Source organism: Pristiophorus japonicus, chromosome X, assembly GCF_044704955.1.
Source record: "Pristiophorus japonicus isolate sPriJap1 chromosome X, sPriJap1.hap1, whole genome shotgun sequence".
In the NCBI taxonomy this organism is placed as follows: domain Eukaryota; kingdom Metazoa; phylum Chordata; class Chondrichthyes; family Pristiophoridae; genus Pristiophorus; species Pristiophorus japonicus.
In genome coordinates this window covers 3,083,051-3,102,327 of record NC_092010.1, presented here as the reverse complement: position 1 = coordinate 3,102,327, position 19,277 = coordinate 3,083,051, and the positions used below count along the sequence as shown (strand labels likewise).

General features: G+C 50.9%; 1 protein-coding gene across 1 annotated transcript in view; it reads right to left on the bottom strand.

Annotated features, from left to right (window-relative positions):
• LOC139240776 (histone-lysine N-methyltransferase PRDM9-like) overlaps window positions 1-14,714 on the bottom strand; it is a 48,283-nt gene extending 33,569 nt beyond the window's left edge. The window contains exons 1-4 of the mRNA XM_070869254.1: window positions 14,445-14,714; window positions 6,579-6,702; window positions 4,337-4,459; window positions 3,928-3,998 (exon numbers count right to left, since the gene is read on the bottom strand). Of these exons, the coding sequence (XP_070725355.1) occupies window positions 3,928-3,998; window positions 4,337-4,459; window positions 6,579-6,702; window positions 14,445-14,468 (342 nt within the window). The 5' untranslated portion in view covers window positions 14,469-14,714. The remainder of the gene's footprint in view (window positions 1-3,927; window positions 3,999-4,336; window positions 4,460-6,578; window positions 6,703-14,444) is intronic.
• Window positions 14,715-19,277: the final 4,563 nt, after the last annotated feature.

The window sequence follows — 19,277 nt, the reverse complement described above, 5'->3', positions numbered from 1 at the left end:
CTTTTTGAATATATTTAGTGAATTGGCCTCAACAACTTTCTGTGGTAGAGAATTCCACAGGTTCACCACTCTCTGGGTGAAGAAATTCCTCCTCATCTCGGTCCTAAATGACTTCCCCCTTATCCTTAGACTGTGTCCCCTGGTTCTGGACTTCCCCAACATTGGGAACATTCTTCCTGCATCTAACCTGTCTAACCCCGTCAGAATTTTAAACGTTTCTATGAGGTCCCCTCTCATTCTCCTGAACTCCAGTGAATACAAGCCCAGTTGATCCAGTCTTTCTTGATAGGTCAGTCCCGCCATCCTGGGAATCAGTCTGGTGAACCTTCGCTGCAGTCCCTCAATAGCAAGAATGTCCTTCCTCAGGTTAGGAGACCAAAACTGTACACAATACTCCAGGTGTGGCCTCACCAAGGCCCTGTACAATTGCAGCAACACCTCCCTGCCCCTGTACTCAAATCCCCTCGCTATGAAGGCCAACATGCCATTTGCTTTCCTAACCGCCTGCTGTACCTGCATGCCAACCTTCAATGACTGATGTACCATGACACCCAGGTCTCTTTGCACCTCCCCTTTTCCTAATCTGTCACCATTCAGATAATAGTCTGTCTCTCTGTTTTTACCACCAAAGTGGATAACCTCACATTTATCCACATTATACTTCATCTGCCATGCATTTGCCCACTCACCTAACCTATCCAAGTCGTTCTGCAGCCTCATAGCATCCTCCTCGCAGCTCACACTGCCACCCAACTTAGTGTCATCCGCAAATTTGGAGATACTGCATTTAATCCCCTCGTCTCAATCATTAATATACAGTGTAAACAGCTGGGGCCCCAGCACAGAACCTTGCGGTACCACTCTAGTCACTGCCTGCCATTCTGAAAAGTCCCCATTTACTCCTACTCTTTGCTTCCTGTCTGACAACCAGTTCTCAATCCATGTCAGCACACTACCCCCAATCCCATGTGCTTTAACTTTGCACATTAATCTCTTGTGTGGGACCTTGTCGAAAGTCTTCTGAAAGTCCAAATATACCACATCAACTGGTTCTCCCCTGTCCACTCTACTGGAAACATCTTCCAAAAATTCCAGAAGATTTGTCAAGCATGATTTCCCTTGCACAAATCCATGCTGACTTGGACCTATCATATTACCTCTTTCCAAATGCACTGCTATGACATCCTTAATAATTGATTCCATCATTTTACCCACTACCGATGTCAGGCTGACCGGTCTATAATTCCCTGTTTTCTCTCTCCCTCCTTTTTTAAAAAGTGGGGTTACATTGGCTACCCTCCACTCTATAGGAACTGATCCAGAGTCAATGGAATGTTGGAAAATGACTGTCAATGCATCCACTATTTCCAAGGCCACCTCCTTAAGTACTCTGGGATGCAGTCCATCAGGCCCTGGGGATTTATCATTGAATAGAGGAACAGCATCGAGGGGCTCAATGGCCTACTCTTGCTCCTATATTGCTAAGCAATTATATACGGTGCCCACAAAGCTACGTGCATGCAGTCGATGGTACCCTGTGCCATGGGGAAATCCGCTCTTGTGGCAAAGTTACATGCACACTCCATCTGCTTCTCTCTAGTCAGAGAGTTGTTAACCTATGGAATTGCCTGCCGCAGAGAGTTGTTGATGCCAGTTCATTGGATATATTCAAGATGGAGTTAGATATGGCCCTTACGGCTAAGGGGATCAAGGGGTATGGAGAGAAAGCAGCAAAGAGGTCCTGAGGGAATGATCAGCCATGATCTTATCGAATGGCGGTGCAGGCTCAAAGGGTTGAATGGCCTACTCCTGCACCTATTTTCTATGTTTCTATGTTTAAGACAATGAAGTCCCCTTTCCTGCCATTAAGTGCTTCTGTCACCTCTCTTATGCAGCAGTGGACAGCGAACTGTGACATGTTACAGATGTCACCTGCTCAAGCCTGGGAGGTTCCTGACACTAAAAGTGAGGGCCATGGTCACCTGCACATCCACTGGTAATGCTGTCCTTGCCCTGGAGTGAGGCTGCAGCTCTGGTTGTAAGAGGTGGAAGAGATCTGTGAGAACCTCCTTCATAAATTGCAGATGCAATTGACACTGCTCCTGGCTCAGGTTGAGGTAATAATATTTCACTCGGAAGGCCCGAGGTGGGTACAGCCACCTGCTGAGAGCTCTCCCTCTGTGAGCAGCTTGTTCTCTTCTTCGCTGCATCTGCTCCATCTCACTGTCATGTGGCAGGGGGATGACAACTACAGCACCCATGACTGGGAGAAAGTGGTCTGACCAGCACCCTTGATTTCAGAAGCAAGGCCTTCTCCAATTGCAACTGAACAACTTTGAAAAATGCTCCAATCAGTTCGACAAACTTACACCAGGCAGTAGAAATCAAAAAGCTAGTTACTTGAAAATTGTTGATGATCCCTTTAAATATTGCTGGTGGGGGATCCTTCCTGCTGCTGAACGCATGTTTAGCTGTGCGAGGTTAAGAGAGGGAGATAGCTTCAGTGAAGGTGACGAAAATAGCAGTGTGGCATCAAATCAGCATCACATGGCGCATCCTCCTCCGTTTCGGCTGCCCCCAAAAGTTTATCCCCATCCTCCGCCTGCTCCAGGACGACATGCAAGTCGTGATCCTGACCAACGGATCCACCACAGACCCAATAAATGTCCGGACCAGGGTGAAGCACAGATGCGTCATCGCGCCAACGCTCTTCTCGATCTTCCTTGCTGCAATAATCCATCTCATGCTCAACAAGCTCCCCGCTGGAGTGGAACTAAACGATGGAACCAATGGGAACCTGTTCAAACTTGGTCGCCTCTAGGCTAGATCCAAGGTCGTCCCATCCTCTGTCATCAGACTACAGTAAGCAGACGACACTTGCGTCTGTGCACATTCAGAGGCTGAACTCCAAGCCATTGCCAACATCTCCACCGAGGCATATGAAAGCTTGGGCCTTACACTAAACATCCGTGAGACAAAGGTCCTCCACCAACCTGACCCTGCCACACAGCACTGCCCCTCGGTCATCAAAATCAATGTCGTGGCCTTGCACAACGTGGACCATTTTCCATACCTCGGAAGCCGATTATCAGCAAGGTCAGACATAGACGACGAGGTCCAACACCGCCTCCAGTGTTCCAGTGCAGCCTTCGGTTGCCTGAGGAAGCGAGTGTTCAAAAACCAGGACCTCAAATCTGGCACCAGGCTTAAGGTCTACAGGGCTGAAGTGATACCCATCCTCCTATATGGCTCAGAGATGTGGACCATGTACAGTTGACACCTCAAAGCACTGGAGAAATATCACCAGGCTGCTTCCACAAGATCCTGCAAATCCACTGGGAGGATAGATGCATCAACATCAGTCTTCTCGATCAGGCCAACATCCCCAGCATCGAAGCACTGACCACACTCGACCAGCTCCATTGGGTGGGCCATATCATCCACATGTCCGGCACGAGATTCCCAAAGCAAGCGCTCTATTCGGAACTCCTACACAGCAGATGAGCCCCAGGTGGGCAGAGGAAACATTTTAGGGACACCCTTAAAGCCTCCCTGATAAAGTGTAACAGCCCCACCGAAACCTGGGAATCCCTGGCCCAAGACCGCCCTAAGTGGGGGAAGAGCATCTGGGAGGGTGCTGAGCACTTCGAGTCTCGTCGCCGAGAGCATGCAGAAAACAAGCGCAGGCAGTGGAAGGAGCGTGTGGCAAACCAGACTCCCCACCCACCCGTTCCCTCAACCACTGTCTGTCCCACCTGTGACAGAGACTGTAATTCCGTATTGCACTGTACAGTCACCTGAGAACTCACTTTTAGAGTGGAAGCAAGTCTTCCTCGACTTCGAAGGACTGCCTATAATGATGAGAATATCTACCAGTTTGTTTCCATCTCGACATTAGTCTGATAGTTTCTATTCACACTGAATTACCTTTCTGGTATTCCCTTTCTTAGGCTTCTTGGCATCTTCATTCTTCAAGGAAGGCTTAAGCATTCTCACCGCTTAAAAAAAAAAGTAATAAGTCAGTGCCTATTTAGATAATCTCAGAATTAAGTTTATTTATGTTAACAGAATGACAATTCTAAAAATATCTTGCGCATTCCAGGCTAAAGAAGAATCAACACATTATGCTGATGAAATTAAAAAAAAGAAAACTTGCATTAAGTATATATTTCAGTCAGGAAAAGTATCAGACAATTTACTTTTATATCCAGCTCTCCAAAACTTCAAAGTAACTGCTTCCTGACAGCAAATATGTACAAATTGCTGGGCAAAGTGGTCATAATCAGGATTTTAAAACACACTTAATATTTTAACAAAGAAAACACATTCAATTTACGTGGTGGGTATTTCACAAGAACTGTAGGCGTCCAGTCCTCATCTGAATCACTTGATTCATACACACAGGGTTGGCGTCCCCTGCTTCGTCTCGACATGAATGCTGGTTTTGGTACATTCAATCCTGTGAAAATTAAAATATTGCAATTATCTACAGCTGATCATTGCTTATTTCATTTGGCTTAACTTCCTGAGCAACAGAGGCTTTTCTTCCATCTGTTGATCCTGAACTTAGACAGCCCAGACTGATCAGATGAAAAGGAGCTTTTATGTTATGCTGCGGTGCTGGGAGCACAGCACTCAGGCCCAGGATCTCAGTGAGTCTTCTTCTCAGTTTTTCTATAGTATTATGTCACTGATCCCTATTGCACCCATTGGAGAGTCCAAAGGAAGGAGATTTACATTTGTGACAGCTGATGATCACTTTGAGGACCAAGAGAATGACAGGCTAGTGATTGCCTCTGAGATCCTGAATTTACTTCCCTTATCTCATATTTATTGCTTTTAATCATGATTTAGTATTTAATGATAATTTAGTGGTTTAGCACAATGAATGGGGGGAAAGCCATACTGGATAGCGACCAGTCAAGATTTTTAAAGGGAACAAAAATGCAATCACTATTTTCCTTCCAGTTTTATTCATTTCTACATAAAGTAAAATAGAACAGTACCCTTCTCTCCACCGCTGTTGGTTTAACACAATAACTCTGTTTTTGCTAACTCCAGTGACAGTGTCACTTTGACGTTCACTGTATTTACAATATCATTGTACAATGTGCTTATGATGCCACTACATATAGCAAACTTTTTTTCATTGATGGCATCTGGGTGTCGCTGACAAGGCCCGCATGTGTTGCCCTTCAGAAGGTGGGGGTGAGCTGCCATTTCAGAGGGCAGTTCAGAGTCAACCACATTGCTGTGGGTCTGGAATCACATATAGGCCAGACCAGGTAAGGACAACAGATTTCCTTCCCTGAAGGGCATTAATGAACCAGATGGGTGTTTATGACAATTCGGTAGATTCATGGTCACTGTTACTGACACTATCTTTTTAATCCAGATTTATTTAATTAACTGAATTTAAATTCCACAGCTACCAATATGTGATTTGAATTCAAGTCCCTAAATCATTAGTCCCGGCTTCTCGATTACTGCTCCAGTAACAGAACCGCTATGTTATCATGACCCTAACCAGGTCAATCTTTCCCTTTGTGTATGGGAGCATTGAGTTGTAGGCCATGGGGCCGAAATTCAGGGTCTCAAAGAGACCCGTTAATGCGTGTTTGTGACGGCCATTCCTAAAAATCGAATGTCTGCTGCTTTGGGGTCAACAGGCCGTCCCAATCAAAATTCAGGTCGGGTTTTTTTTTCCTGGACCCCTTTCTGCCCAAGGAGATGAACCTCCCAATTAAAATCAGATAAATACTTACCTATCCATTTTTAGCTCGATCCAGTGATCCCCCGCCACACGGTGGCCCGGTGCCCCCAACAGGTTTTTCTGGGCAGCATGGCTGCTCTTAAATGGGAGGGCCCACTGCCACAGCCGCAATGGAAGATTTTTGCTGGCCGACTTCCCAATCGGCTGGTAAAATACTGGCCTGGTTTCGACCAATGGGCAGCCTGGCACTCCCTCTTAACTTATAACTTATTTGGTAAAACGTACTAACAATGGAACAGGATCATAAAGACCAGAAAGACCCATGTCCGATGACTGGTCTGTGCAGTTAGCTCATCTCAGCCATTGTGACAACAGAATTGTTCTAAGTGGCCTCATTCAAGTTGGCAAGAGGTAAAAATATCAGTCAGCAATTTCACTCTTGGTCACTATCCAGTTTTTCTGCTGAAAAATACACATGTGCTCGTCAGATGAAGGCAGGTTCAGGATCAGCTTTGCTGTTCACGTCGCAAGCCTACTAAGCAAACTAAGACAGGATTTTTTTGCTTTAGCACTCCCGACCCTCACAAGCAGCGCATATTGGGAAATTCTGAACCTCGGCCTGTAATTTCACAGCCATTCATTTAATCTTCAGAGTATCACAGGCGATGAATACTGAATTTCCTGATATGCTTTCCTAATGTGTGCCAGATGGTGAAATGGAAAACCCAGCCCAAATGTCTGACCTCATCTGAGAATATCCACTTGAGTGTAATATTGGAAGCAATGTATGCCAGTACGTACCAAAGGTTTCAGGAGAGGAAGGGAAAATGTGGAAAGGATGAAAAAAAAAAGATTTTGTACAAACCTATTGCAAGCATGGCTTCATAGTTCCGCTTCATATTCTTATAACGGATTTTTTCCCATTCACATAGCTCTGCCCATTCATCTTTGGAAAAATGAATGACAATGTCTTTAAACATGTTTATCATCTGAAAAAGAAATGAATGTGATTCCTGATACATCTAGGCATTAAAATCTGTCATCTGCACAATCTACAGTTCTACAAATATTGGATTAGCTTCTCTGTCAGATCTGCCATTCTTTATAGGAATACCCTCTATGTGACTAGAATGGGCTGGTACTAATCGCTGGTAGAAAATTATATAAAAGATAGCCTCCCTACAAAACACTTCAATGTCATGATGGTGGGGTTGTTGTCCATATGATCTTTGTACTAAAGCGCACTAAAAATAAAGCTGGACAAGCACAAGTGTTGGTTTATTTTACCCAGAAACCTACCTGGTATAGAAGGATATTCTACGCTTCTTTCATGCAAGGCTCGGAGGAAATAACTGAGTAGAGGCTGTCTCATGGACTAACAGGACTCTTCAGTAGTCATCATCAAAAGGGAAGCATCTGTCACCAGCTACATTTGAGAAGGAAGTGGCTAGAGCAGAAATCATTAGAGAAGATTTTGTTTCTCCAACCATCTCCAATTCAAGAGCAGAGGCTTAGCCCACCTCTATCAGCTGAGACTGTGGAGAGACCACTGGCAACACAGGTTCTGATGAAGGGGTATCACAACAAGAACAAAAACCTGTATTTAAATAGTTCCTTTAACGTAGTAAAATATCCCAAGGACAGGAGCAACATGAATCAACATTTTACTCTAAGCCACATAAGCAGATATGAAAGAAAGGCAGACTTGGATTTATATAGCGCCTTGCACGTCCACCGGATGGCTCAAAGCGCTTTACAGCGAATGAAGTATTTTTGGAGTGTAGTCACTGTTGTAATGAGGGCAGAGCTCAGTCAAAGAGGTAGGTTTTAAGGAGCGTGTTTAAAGGAGGAAAGAGAAGTAGAGCAGCGGAGAGGTTTAGGAAAGGAATTCCAGAGCTGAGGGTCTTGGCAGATGAAAGGTACGGCCGCCAATGGAAGTGTCATGTATCCTACATGGTTACTGCTTGTACTATTGCTAGGTGTGCCATCAGAGGGCACCACAGTGGGAGACTTGCAGGGTACCTGTACAGATGTGCCAGGCCTAGTATAAAAGGTAGGCCACCAGGTGTGATCCTCACTCTGGAGTTATCAATAAAGCACTAAGGTCATTACAGTTCAAGTACAACACATTGCCTCGTGGAGTCATTATCAGAGCATCCAATGACATAATTGATGATGAGATTACGATCCTTCACGTGAAAATGGCTACCCTTGGTACGTTGCAGCAGTTCGCCGATGGTGTTGATTGGGACACCTTTGTGGAGAGGTTCGACTATTTCTTCACAGCAAATGACCTGGCAAGCAACAATCTGGCCACAGTGGCAGCTAAGCGCAGAGCTATCCTGGTAACCACTGTCGATGGCCTCGTCAGGGACTTGCTGGCACCAGCGAAGACAACGATCAAGGCATACGAGGAGCTGGTAACGCTGATCCAAGAACAATTCAAGCCCAAAGGGAGCATCCTCATAGCCAGACACTGGTTTTACACCCGACGGCCCAAAGGCTAGGAAATTGCGAAATATGCTGCAGACCTCAGGATGCTGGCAGTACCGTATGATTTCAGCGACCACCTCACCAAAGCTGCGGGATATCTTTGTCATTGGAATCGGCCATGTGGGCCTTCTTCATAAGCTACTGTCTGTGGATACCACAGTCACACTGCAGAAGGCCATCTCTGAGCCAGGCATTCATGACCTCGACCTGCGACTCTAGGCAGATGACTCATTCTCAGGACTCAACCTCAGCAGGTACTGTGCACAGAGTGGTGCCTTTTAGAGGCTGGACAGTAGAACATGAACCTTCTCAGGGAAGAGAGAACAGGCCCCCGGGTCCCTTAACTCAGAGTCCGCCGAGGGGGGCTAACCGAGTAGCTCCATGCTGGCATTGCAGAGGGAATCACAGGGCTCACGAGTGCCGCTTTAAAGATTGTGTGTGTAAAGGCTGCAGCACAAAGGGCCACCTCCAGCGAATGTGTAAAAGAAATATGACTCACTGTGTTGATGAAGAAGAGTCTGCAGATGACTAAGAATCCAGAGGCAGCTCAGCCCCATGATGAGGTATATGGCTTGTTTACCTGCACCACCGAGTGTTCCCCATGGAGGATGGAAGTCGAGATAAATGGTGTTCCAGTCTTCATGGAAGTGGACACGGGGGCGAGCCAGTCAGGAATGAATCAAGAAGCCTTTGAGAGGCTATGGGACAACTGAATGACCCAAATTGGCCCCGGTTCAGGCAAAGCTGCGCACTACACCAATGAACTTATCTCAGTCATTGGTAGCGCGGATGTAAAGGTACTCCATGATGGCGCAGTGCACAAGTTACCCCTGTGGACTGTTGCAGGTGATGGACCAACGCTACTTGGAAGAAGGTGAATGGAGAAGATCCATTGGAGTTGGGAAGATTTCACCCCTCCAGTGATCGACATCCTCCATGCTCAGAGGCAAAGCAAGTCCTCACCTGAGGGTGGACCCGGCACCAGAGAGCAGACCAGCACAGCACATGAGGCACAGACCGCCCAGCATGACCTGCGTGGAGATGATCCAGCTGAGACGACCCGAACGCACCTTCCAGGCTCCTGTGGCAGGACTCTGGAGGAAGAAATTCGGATCTAAAGGCGACTTCCCAGCTTCGTTGGCAGACCCCGGGGAGAAGAGGATCACCACAGTCGACATCGTGGATGGAGGAAAGATGGCGCCCAAACCACGAGGTGATGCGCTGAAGAAAAAGATGGCGGTGACCAGACCACGTGGCACCAAACAGAGAAGAGGATTGGGGTAAAGATAACAAGGCTCTCTTAAAGGAGGCCTGCAATCCACCAAACTGAAAGCGACAGCTCCACATTCTCAATCAATGTAAGAGCAACTGTGAGTTAGATGTAAAATGTGGAATTGATGATCAGAGTTGTGTACATGCAATCAGCAAAGAAAAGTCGTGTGATCACGATCGGAGCTACAGGTTACTTACAATGAGTAATGAAACATTGTGCGAAGTCGGATTTCAACTGCATTCAGTCAATGCAGCGGGCAGACATGCATCGGGAGCACACAGGTCCAGCGAGCTACCCAATGTCCCTGGGATCAGAGTTATGCACCATGGAGTGTGGCCACAAGCAGCCAATACATACAAGCTGCAGAGCAAGCGATCTCAGGAGGGCAACGGCACCGGTATCGATACCCTGGCCCTGATCAGCTCCACCTCTCAGGCACCCGATGGCACCAAACGCCACAAGCCTGAAAGAGCAAACTGTGCTAAGGCGCAGCTCCCAGACCCTATCGCCACCAAGGCCATACCCGGGAACAAAGGGTCACCCGCAACAGTTCTCCCAAATGGGGCCAGGACCTGCCAGGATCCCAAACTAAATAACGCCCAGGCAAGTGAGTCAGAAGTTCCCTGTGCACTGCTAGACGACTGCTCCTCAGGGAGTAGCAGTGACCCGGGGAACAAGGAGAGGACAGGGAAATTACAGGCATCTGTGAACCTGCCCGACAGTAGGAGCAACGGCAAAAACCCCAAGAGCAGGCAACTTGAGCCAACTGGGTTTCCACTGCTTGCAGTGGGCGCTGCGCGGCAACCAGCCTACCTGGACACCATCCAGCAGTCCTGGCACTAGTCTGTCCTCACACACTGGCACTGACCCCAGCACTGACTCCAAGAATATTCCAAGCATGTACCATGAATGCAATACTGTAAATGCAAATTTTATTTGGACTTGAACGTATATGAATGTAATGAGCCAGCGGCACCGTCTGTATGTGGGGCCGGGGGCGGCCGAGAGAATGGAGTGGTCATGGACACACAAACAGAAACCACCAGCACTCAACTGCCAAGGTAATACCACCCACTCACTCAAGATGGAAACAACCCGCCAAGGGTCAACCAGTTAGAGCTAAGCCCAGAGCACAGTCAATGCAGAGGCGATTTGCACTAAAGGCTTGGAGGAGAGTGGTGTCATGTATCCTACATGGTTTCTGCTTGTACTATTACAAGGTGTGGCTTATGGGAGACTTGCAGGTTACCTGACACCATCCAGCAGTCCTGGCACTAGTTTGTCCTCACACACTGGCGCTGACCCCAGCACTGACTCCAAGAATATTCCAAGCATGTACCAACCATGAATGCAATACTGTAAATGCAGGCCCAGTATAAAAGGCCAGGCCCAGTATAAAAGGCAGGCCACCAGGTGTGATCCTCACTCTGGAGTTATCAATAAAGGACAAATGTCACGACAGTTCAAGTACAACACATTGCCATGTGGATTCATTATCAGAGCATCCAAAGACATAACAGGTAGAGCAATTAAAATCGAGCATGCTCAAGAAGTCAAAAATGGAGGAGCGCAGCTGTCACAGAAGTTTGTGAGGTTTTAGGAAATTAGAGAGATGGGAGGGGTGAGTCCATGTAGGGATTTGAAACAAGGTTGAGAATTTTAAGTCAAGGCATTGCTTAATCAGGAACCAATGTAGGTCAGCGAGCACAGAGGTGATGAGTGACCGGGACTTGGTGCGAGTTTAGGACACCAGCAGCAGACTTTTGGATGACTACAAGTTTACGGAGTGTAGAGCATGTAAGGTCAGCCAGGTGTGCTTTTGAATAATAAAATTTAAAGGTAAAGGCATGGATAAGGGTTTCAGCAGCAGATGAACTGAGGCAGGGGCAATGCTCCAGCGGTGGAAATAGGCATTCTTCGTGATAAAGTGGATATGTGGGAGGAACCTTATTTCGGGGTCAAATATTACACACGTTTGTTAAAAGTCTGGTTCAGCCTCAGACAATTGCCAGGGTTAGAGCTGGAGTAGATGGCTCGAGAACGGAGTTTGTTGTGTGAACTGAAGGTAAAGGTTTTGGTCTTCTCAATATTTAGTTGCAGAAAACTTCTGCTCATCCGGCTGGATGTCGGATGAGCAGTCTGACAATTTAGACAGTGGAGGGGTTGAGAAAGATGGTGGTGAGGTACAGCTGGGTGTCGTCAACGTACATGTGGAACCTGACACTGTGATTTTGGATGATGTCACACAGCAGCAGCTTGTAGATGAGAAATAGGAGCTGGCCAAGTGTCAATCCTTTGGGAACCAGAGAGGTAATGTTGTCAGAGCAGGAAGAGAAGTCATTGCATGCAATTCTATAGCTATGATTAAATAGATCCGAGTGGAACCAGGCAAGTGCAGTCCCATCCAATTGGACGCTGGTGGAGAGGCGCTGGAGGAGGATGTCGAAGGCTGGACAGATGTCGAGAAAAATGACGTGAGATAGTTCACTTTTGTCATAGTCATACAGAATGTCACAAATAACAAAGTACTTAGAATGACAAACAGAACACCTTCAGTCCAAGATCACAAAGGAAGCTCTGGTGTAATCTGAGTCACTTCATGCAAATGGAACATCAGTGTCTAAGTAACTGTGTAGTTATCGAGACAATAACTTTCCTGGGGCTGTCCACTACAAGGTACCTACAAACATTAAGACTTGTTTTAGTTCGAAGGTGTCTCATAAGTAATAGGGAATCTGAAATTCTTGGAACCTGTTCATGATGTGATGGATAACCCATTGACAAATTGCAGCTAAGAGCCACAGCTTTATAAGGACTACAAGCCAGACTGTCATTTCACACATGCATAGCCGAGTAAAGGCCAAAACACGGCATTGTGTACTGGTATCTAGGACCCTCAAAACTAAACCTGAGGTAGCTGTAACTGGCAAAGCTAAATGGTATTCAAAGACCAACAGTGTCCAAGCCTGCATTATCAATCTGCTTTCAAAGCATGTGCTTCATAAGTTGAAGATGTAAGATGGGCAGAAACATTCTGGGGTTCCTTTTTATGGTAGGAAGTGAGGGGAGGGCATTACAATGTGACTGAGTAGAGTCCATTTGCTTCTTGATTGAACAAACCTCCTCGATTTCAGTTGACAGAAGACTGTAACTTGGTCAGTAGTATTTTCATAGCAAATGCTCAGAGAGGTTTGAAATTAGTTCAGAGTTGGAACAAGGTTAAAAAGCCTTGGTGCACTCTAAGGTGTTGATAGAAATAAATTACCCCATCCACCAAAATCTGCTCCAGTCATTTAGAACGTATTATGAGAGCACTCAATTGCCCCCAGACTCTCAATCAAGAAAGTACAGATGCCTCCCAGCAGTTGCAAAGAGCAGATTGATAAAAGATGCCCACAAAATGGCAACACAAGATACAGAAAGGAAGTCAGCTTGTGAGGATCCTGCACTTCAACAGTGCAGAGTTTCCCCTTCAGTAGAAGAAACCACTCAGTAGGGCCTGAGAGTTGAACTGGATATGCTCCCAAGTCACAAGCTTTTGCTGGGATCCACTGACCCAACATTGGTCAGTTTGCCAATGTGGAGCTTTCTGGGGGCAATCAAAGGCCCAGCCTTAAATATCTATGTCACCGGGAAGAATTGTTTACATTCAAGACTTGCAGATATGACCTCCTCAGGATGAAAGTAAAATGTGATTGTCTATTTAAGGCATCTGTCTTGATGGAAGATCTACTGGGGTCAAAATCCTTGTACATTTCTTTCATTCTTTGAGCCTGGTTCCTGAAGACATAATTAACAACAAATCCACTAGTCTATTTGGTCCAGTGAAGAAAATGACATTTGCTCCAAGGACACAGCCAGCCTTTATTGGGAGCAGAGTAATCGTTATTATGGCACTATGATGTTGAAATGTCTTGAAGAGAAGTTGTCTTACAAGACCTCCTGTAAACAGTTTTGATGTTAACATAATCCAGAGGATGTCTGGAGGGGTAAAACAAAATGGCTAAAAATGGTTTTACTCACCACTACTTTTCAACCATTCTTTCTCTCCTTCTTCATGTGCGCACGCACATTGCACAAGCAATTGTGATTTGATAACCCACAGCAGGATTTTTGTACTTCTATTTTTGAGCGAGTTCAAGGACACCCATAGTGAATGCCTGCAATTCCTCGCAGCTCAGTCTGACATTATTCACACTCACCTGAATGTCACGGTGAAGATCAGTCTGGTTCCTTCAAGGAACACAGGAACAGGAATAGGCCATGGAGCGTGCTCTGCCATGTTGTTAGATCTTAACATCATTCATATTTTGCCACTTTCATCATTCACTTAATATCCACACAACCCAATATCTATCCCCTTTTAAATACCAAGAATTAAATTTATGTCAATGACCTCCTGTGGTGGTGCATTTCACATTGCCACAACATTTTGCAATAAGAATGTTTTCCTGATTAACTTTACAACTGCTTTGTTTCAATTTTAAATTGATGTCCCTTTATTAGGGATGTTCCAATGAGAAAATGAGTCTTGGAAATCATCGTCCTTGTCAATTCCCTGTTGAATTTTACTCAGGACCATCTTTAATACCCATCCATAGTTGCTTTGAGAAGATGGTGCTGGACCTTTTTAAACACCTGGATCAGGTCACACCTCATGTTTTGGGAGGTTTGCTCAGTCTCTGATCAGACCCAAGGTACTAAATGGAACAGGAAAGGCAAATCCACAGCAGCACTTTAAGATCAATTGTAAGTACAAGACTAGGATAAACCTGGTAAAAGATAAGTTCAGGACTAAGGTCACAGAAAGAATGATCAGTTCCTGAAATGGTCGCCTGGGGAGGGGAGTAGAGGGAAAAAAGACAATTGAATTAATTTGAACAGTTAGATATTGTGACAGGGAATCTTAAGTTTCTACTGGAGGATAAGTTCTCAGTTTCCATTTCAAATCTCCCAGCACCTTACCTCCGATTTGTTCTTCTCAGACATGGTCTTGTCCTCTTCAGTACCTTCCCTGTCACTCTTAGTTTGCCCTCCCTTCCTGAGCTTGGCCACCTTATTCACTCCACTTTGCCCCAATGTTTGTGCCCTTGTGGAGCCCTGAGTCTGTTCAATGGTTGTGCCCCAGGTCTGTTATTTGTGCCTTTTGTGTGAGGTGACGGGCTACAAGTCACCCTGCCAGCTCCTGTCTCTCCTCAGGGTATTTTGCTCTTTTTCTTGTCATAAATAAATTATTGACCCAATGTCCAAAATGTGAAATACAATTTATGAACTGAATTGCCCTCACACGGTTGACAATCCGCCCGCGCAGCCACACACCACCTTCTCCCTCCTGCAGCCTCCCGCTTTCTGCCCGTTGCCCGGCGACGCCGCCTCTATTTATAGCTCCCGCCTCGCCCTCGAGCCGGGGCCGTTGGAAGAGGGACACGTGAGCGGCGCTGCGACCAATCAGAGCGCTGTGGCTGAGGATTGAGCGGGGCCCCGCCCCCCGTGAGCGCCGGCGGGAGGAGCCAGCCCGCCTCACGCGCCCAGGGAGGCAGAGCGCGAGCCCTTTGAAACAAGGCGGCAAAACGGCGCGTGTCTCCCTGAGGGCGGGGCCACAGGAGGGTCAACAACAAAATGTGTGTGTGGGGGGGGTGTGTGTGTGTGTGTGTGGGGGGAGTGTGTGTGTGTGTGTGGGGGGCGTGTGTGTGTGGGGGGGGGGGGAGTGTGTGTGTGTGTGTGTGGGGAGTGTGTGGGGGGGGGGGGAGTGTGTGTGGGGTAGTGTGTGGGGAGTGTGTGTGTGTGTGTGTGGGGGGCGTGTGTGTGTGTGTGTGGGGAGTGTGTGTGTGTGGGGGGGGGGAGTGTGTGTGTGTGTGGGGGAGTGTGTGGGGGGGGGGGAGTGTGTGTGGGGTAGTGTGTGGGGAGTGTGTGTGGGGTAGTGTGTGGGGAGTGTGTGTGTGTGTGGGGTGGGGGGGGGGAGTGTGTGTGTGTGTGTGTGGGGGGGGGTGTGTGTGTGTGTGTGTGTGTGTGTGGGGGGGGGGGGTGTGTGTGTGTGTGTGTGGGGGGTGGGGGGGGGGAGTGTGTGTGTGTGGGGGAGTGTGTGTGTGTGTGGGGTGGGGGGGGGGAGTGTGTGTGTGTGTGTGTGTGGGGTGTGTGTGTGTGTGTGTGTGGGGTGTGTGTGTGTGTGTGTGGGGTGGGGGGGGGGAGTGTGTGTGTGTGTGTGTGGGGGGGGGGGTGTGTGTGTGTGTGTGTGTGTGGGGGGGGGAGTGTGTGTGTGTGGGGGAGTGTGTGTGTGTGTGGGGTGGGGGGGGGGGAGTGTGTGTGTGTGTGTGTGGGGGGGTGTGTGTGTGTGTGTGTGTGGGGGGGGGAGTGTGTGTGTGTGGGGGGGGGGGGTGTGAGTGGGGGGGGAGTGTGTGTGTGTGGGGGGGGTGTGTGTGTGTGTGTGGGGGGGGGAGTGTGTGTGTGTGTGTGGGGGGTGTGTGTGTGTGTGGGGGGGGGAGTGTGTGTGTGTGGGGGGGGGAGTGTGTGTGTGTGGGGGGGGGAGTGTGTGTGTGTGGGGGGGGAGAGTGTGTGTGTGTGGGGGGGGGAGTGTGTGTGTGTGGGGGGGGGGAGTGTGTGTGTGTGGGGGGGAGAGTGTGTGTGTGTGGGGGGGGGAGTGTGTGTGGGGGAGTGTGTGTGTGTGTGGGGGGGGGAGAGTGTGTGTGTGTGGGGGGGGGAGTGTGTGTGTGTGGGGGGGGAGAGTGTGTGTGTGTGTGTGGGGGGGGAGCGTGTGTGTGTGGGGGGGGGGAGTGTGTGTGTGTGGGGAGGCGGGGAGTGTGTGTGTGTGTGGGGGGGGAGTGTGTGTGTGTGGGGGGGAGTGTGTGTGTGGCGGGGGGAGTGTGTGTGTGTGGCGGGGGGAGTGGGTGTGTCTGGGGGGGGAGTGTGTGGGGGGGGAGTGTGTGTGTGGGTGTGTGTGTGTGTGTGTGTGGGGGGGGGGAGTGTGTGCAGGAGAGGGGCGGGGGAGCGTGTGTAGGAGAGGAATGGGGGAGTGTGTTGGGGGGGCAAGGAGTGTGGGTGGGGGGGTGGGAGTGTGTGAAGGGGTGGGGGGGGAAGTGTGTGTGGGGGGGGGAAGTGTGTGTGTGTGTGTGGGGGGGGGAGTGTGTGTGTGTGTGGGGGGTGACGTGTGTGTGTGTGGGGGGGGGAGTGCGTGTGAGGGGGGGTAGTGTGTGTGTGTGTGTGGGGGGGAGTGTGTGTGGTGGGGGGGGGTGTGTGGGGTGGGTGTGTGTGTGGGGAGGGGAGTGTGTGTGTGGGGAGGGGAGTGTGTGTGTGGGGAGGGGAGTGTGTGTGTGGGGAGGGGAGTGTGTGTGTGTGGGGAGGGGAGTGTGTGTGGGTGGGAGTGTGTGTGTGTGGGGGGGGAGTGTGTGGGTGGGGGTGGGAGTGTGTGTGGGGGGGGCGGAGTGTGTGTGTGTTTTGGGGGGGAGTGTGTGTGGGGGGGGTGGAGAGTGTGTGTTGGGGGGGGCGTGTGTGTGGTGGGGGGCGTGTGTGGGGGTGGGAGTGTGTGTGTGTGTGGGGGGGGAGTGTGTGTGTGGCGGGGGGGGAGTGTGTGTGTGGCGGGGGGGGAGTGTGTGGGTGGGGGTGGGAGTGTGTGTGTGGGGGGGGGCGGAGTGTGTGTGTGTTTTGGGGGGGGAGTGTGTGTGGGGGGGGGTGGAGAGTGTGTGTTGGGGGGGGGGCGTGTGTGTGGTGGGCGGGGTGTGTGTGTGTTTGGGGAGGCGGGGAGTGTGTGTGTGTGTGTCTGGGGGGGAGTGTGTGTGTGTGGGGGGGGAGTGTCTGTGTGTGGCGGGGGGAGTGTGTGTGTGTGGCGGGGGGAGTGTGTGTGTCTGGGGGGGGAGTGTGTGGGGGGGGAGTGTGTGTGTGGGGGTGTGTGTGTGTGTGTGTGGGGGGGGGAGTGTGTGTGTGTGGGGGGGGGAGTGTGTGTGTGTGGGGGGGGGAGTGTGTGTGTGTGTGTGGGGGGGGAGTGTGTGTGTGTGTGTGGGGGGGGAGTGTGTGTGTGTGTGGGGGGGGGAGTGTGTGTGTGTGTGGGGGGGGGGGAGTGTGTGTGTGTGTGGGGGGGGGGAGTGTGTGTGTGTGGGGGGGGAGTGTGTGTGTGTGGGGGGGGGAGTGTGTGTGTGTGGGAGGGGGGGAGTGTGTGTGTGGGGGGGGGGGTGTGTGTGTGTGGGAGGGGGGGAGTGTGTGTGTGTGGGAGGGGGGGAGTGCGTGTGTGTGTGCGGGGGGGGGGAGTGTGTGTGTGTGTGTGTGCGGGGGGGGAGTGTGTGTGTGTGTGGGAGGGGGGGAGTGTGTGTGTGTGGGGGGGGGAGTGTGTGTGTGTGGGAGGGGGGGAGTGCGTGTGTGGGGGCGTGTGTGTGTGTGGGGGAGTGCGTGTATGGGGGCGTGTGTGTGTGTGGGGGAGTGTGTGTGTGGGAGAGTGTGTGTGTGGGAGGGGGGAGTGCGTGTGTGCGTGCGGGGGGGGGAAGTGTGTGTGTGCGGGGGGGGAGTGTGTGTGTGTGGGAGGGGGGGAGTGCGTGTGTGTGTGTGGGGGAGTGTGTGTGTGGGACGGGGGGAGTGCGTGTGTGTGTGCGGGGGGGGAGTGTGTGTGTGTGGGGGGGGAGTGTGTGTGTGCGTGCGGGGGGGGGAAGTGTGTGTGTGCGGGGGGGGGAGTGTGTGTGTGCGGGGGGGGGAGTGTGTGTGCGGGGGGGTGGAAGTGTGTGTGTGTGGGGGGGGGAGTGTGTGTGTGCGGGGGAGGGGAGTGTGTGTGTGCGGGTGGGTGGGGAGTGTGTGTGTGTGGGGGGGGAGTGTGTGTGTGCGGGGGGGGGCGTGTGTGTGTGCGGGGGGGGGAGTGTGTGTGTGCGGGGGGGGGAGTGTGTGTGTGCGGGGGGGGGAGTGTGTGTGTGCGGGGGGGGGAGTGTGTGTGTGCGGGGGGGGGAGTGTGTGTGTGCGGGGGGGGGAGTGTGTGTGTGTGGGGGGGGGGAGTGTGTGTGTGCGGGGGGGGGAGTGTGTGTGTGTGGGGGGGGGGAGTGTGTGTGTGCGGGGGGGGGGAGTGTGTGTGTGCGGGGGGGGGGAGTGTGTGTGTGTGGGGGGGGTGTGTGTGTGTGTGTGCGGGGGGGCGAGTGTGTGGGGGGGGAGTGTGTGTGTGTGGGGGGGGAGTGTGTGTGTGCGGGGGTGGGGGAGTGTGTGTGTGTGTGTGGGGGGGAGAGTGTGTGTGCGCGGGGGGGCTGTGTGTCGGGGGGTGGGGGGAGAGTGTGTGTGTGTGTGGGGGGGGGGGAGTGTGTGTGTGGGTGGAGGAGGTGTGTGTGGGGGGGGTGTTTTTGTGTAGGGGGGTGTGTGTGTCAGGGGGTGGGGGAGTGTGTGTGTGTGTGTGGGGGGGGGTGTGTGTGGGTGGGGGGGGAGTGTGTGGGGGGGGGAGTGTGTGGGTGGGGGGGGTGTGTGTGTCAGGGGGTGGGGGAGTGTGTGTGTGTGTGTGTGGGGGGGGTGTGTGTGGGTGGGGGTGGTGTGTGTGGGTGGGGGGGGGGGGAGAGTGTGGGTGGGGGGGGAGTGTGTAGGTACGGGGGGAGTGTGTGTGTGGGGGGGGGAAGCGAGAGTGTGTGTGGGAGCGGGGGGAGTGTGTGTGTGGGGGAGGGGGGAGGAGTGTGTGTGTGGGGGAGGAGTGTGTGTGTGGGGGAGGAGTGTGTGTGTGGGGGAGGAGTGTGTGTGTGGGGGAGGAGTGTGTGTGTGGGGGGGGAGTGTGTGTGGGGGGGAGTGTTTGTGTGTGTGTGGGGCGGGGAGTGTGTGTGGTGGGGGGGAGTGTGTGTGTGTGTGGGGGGG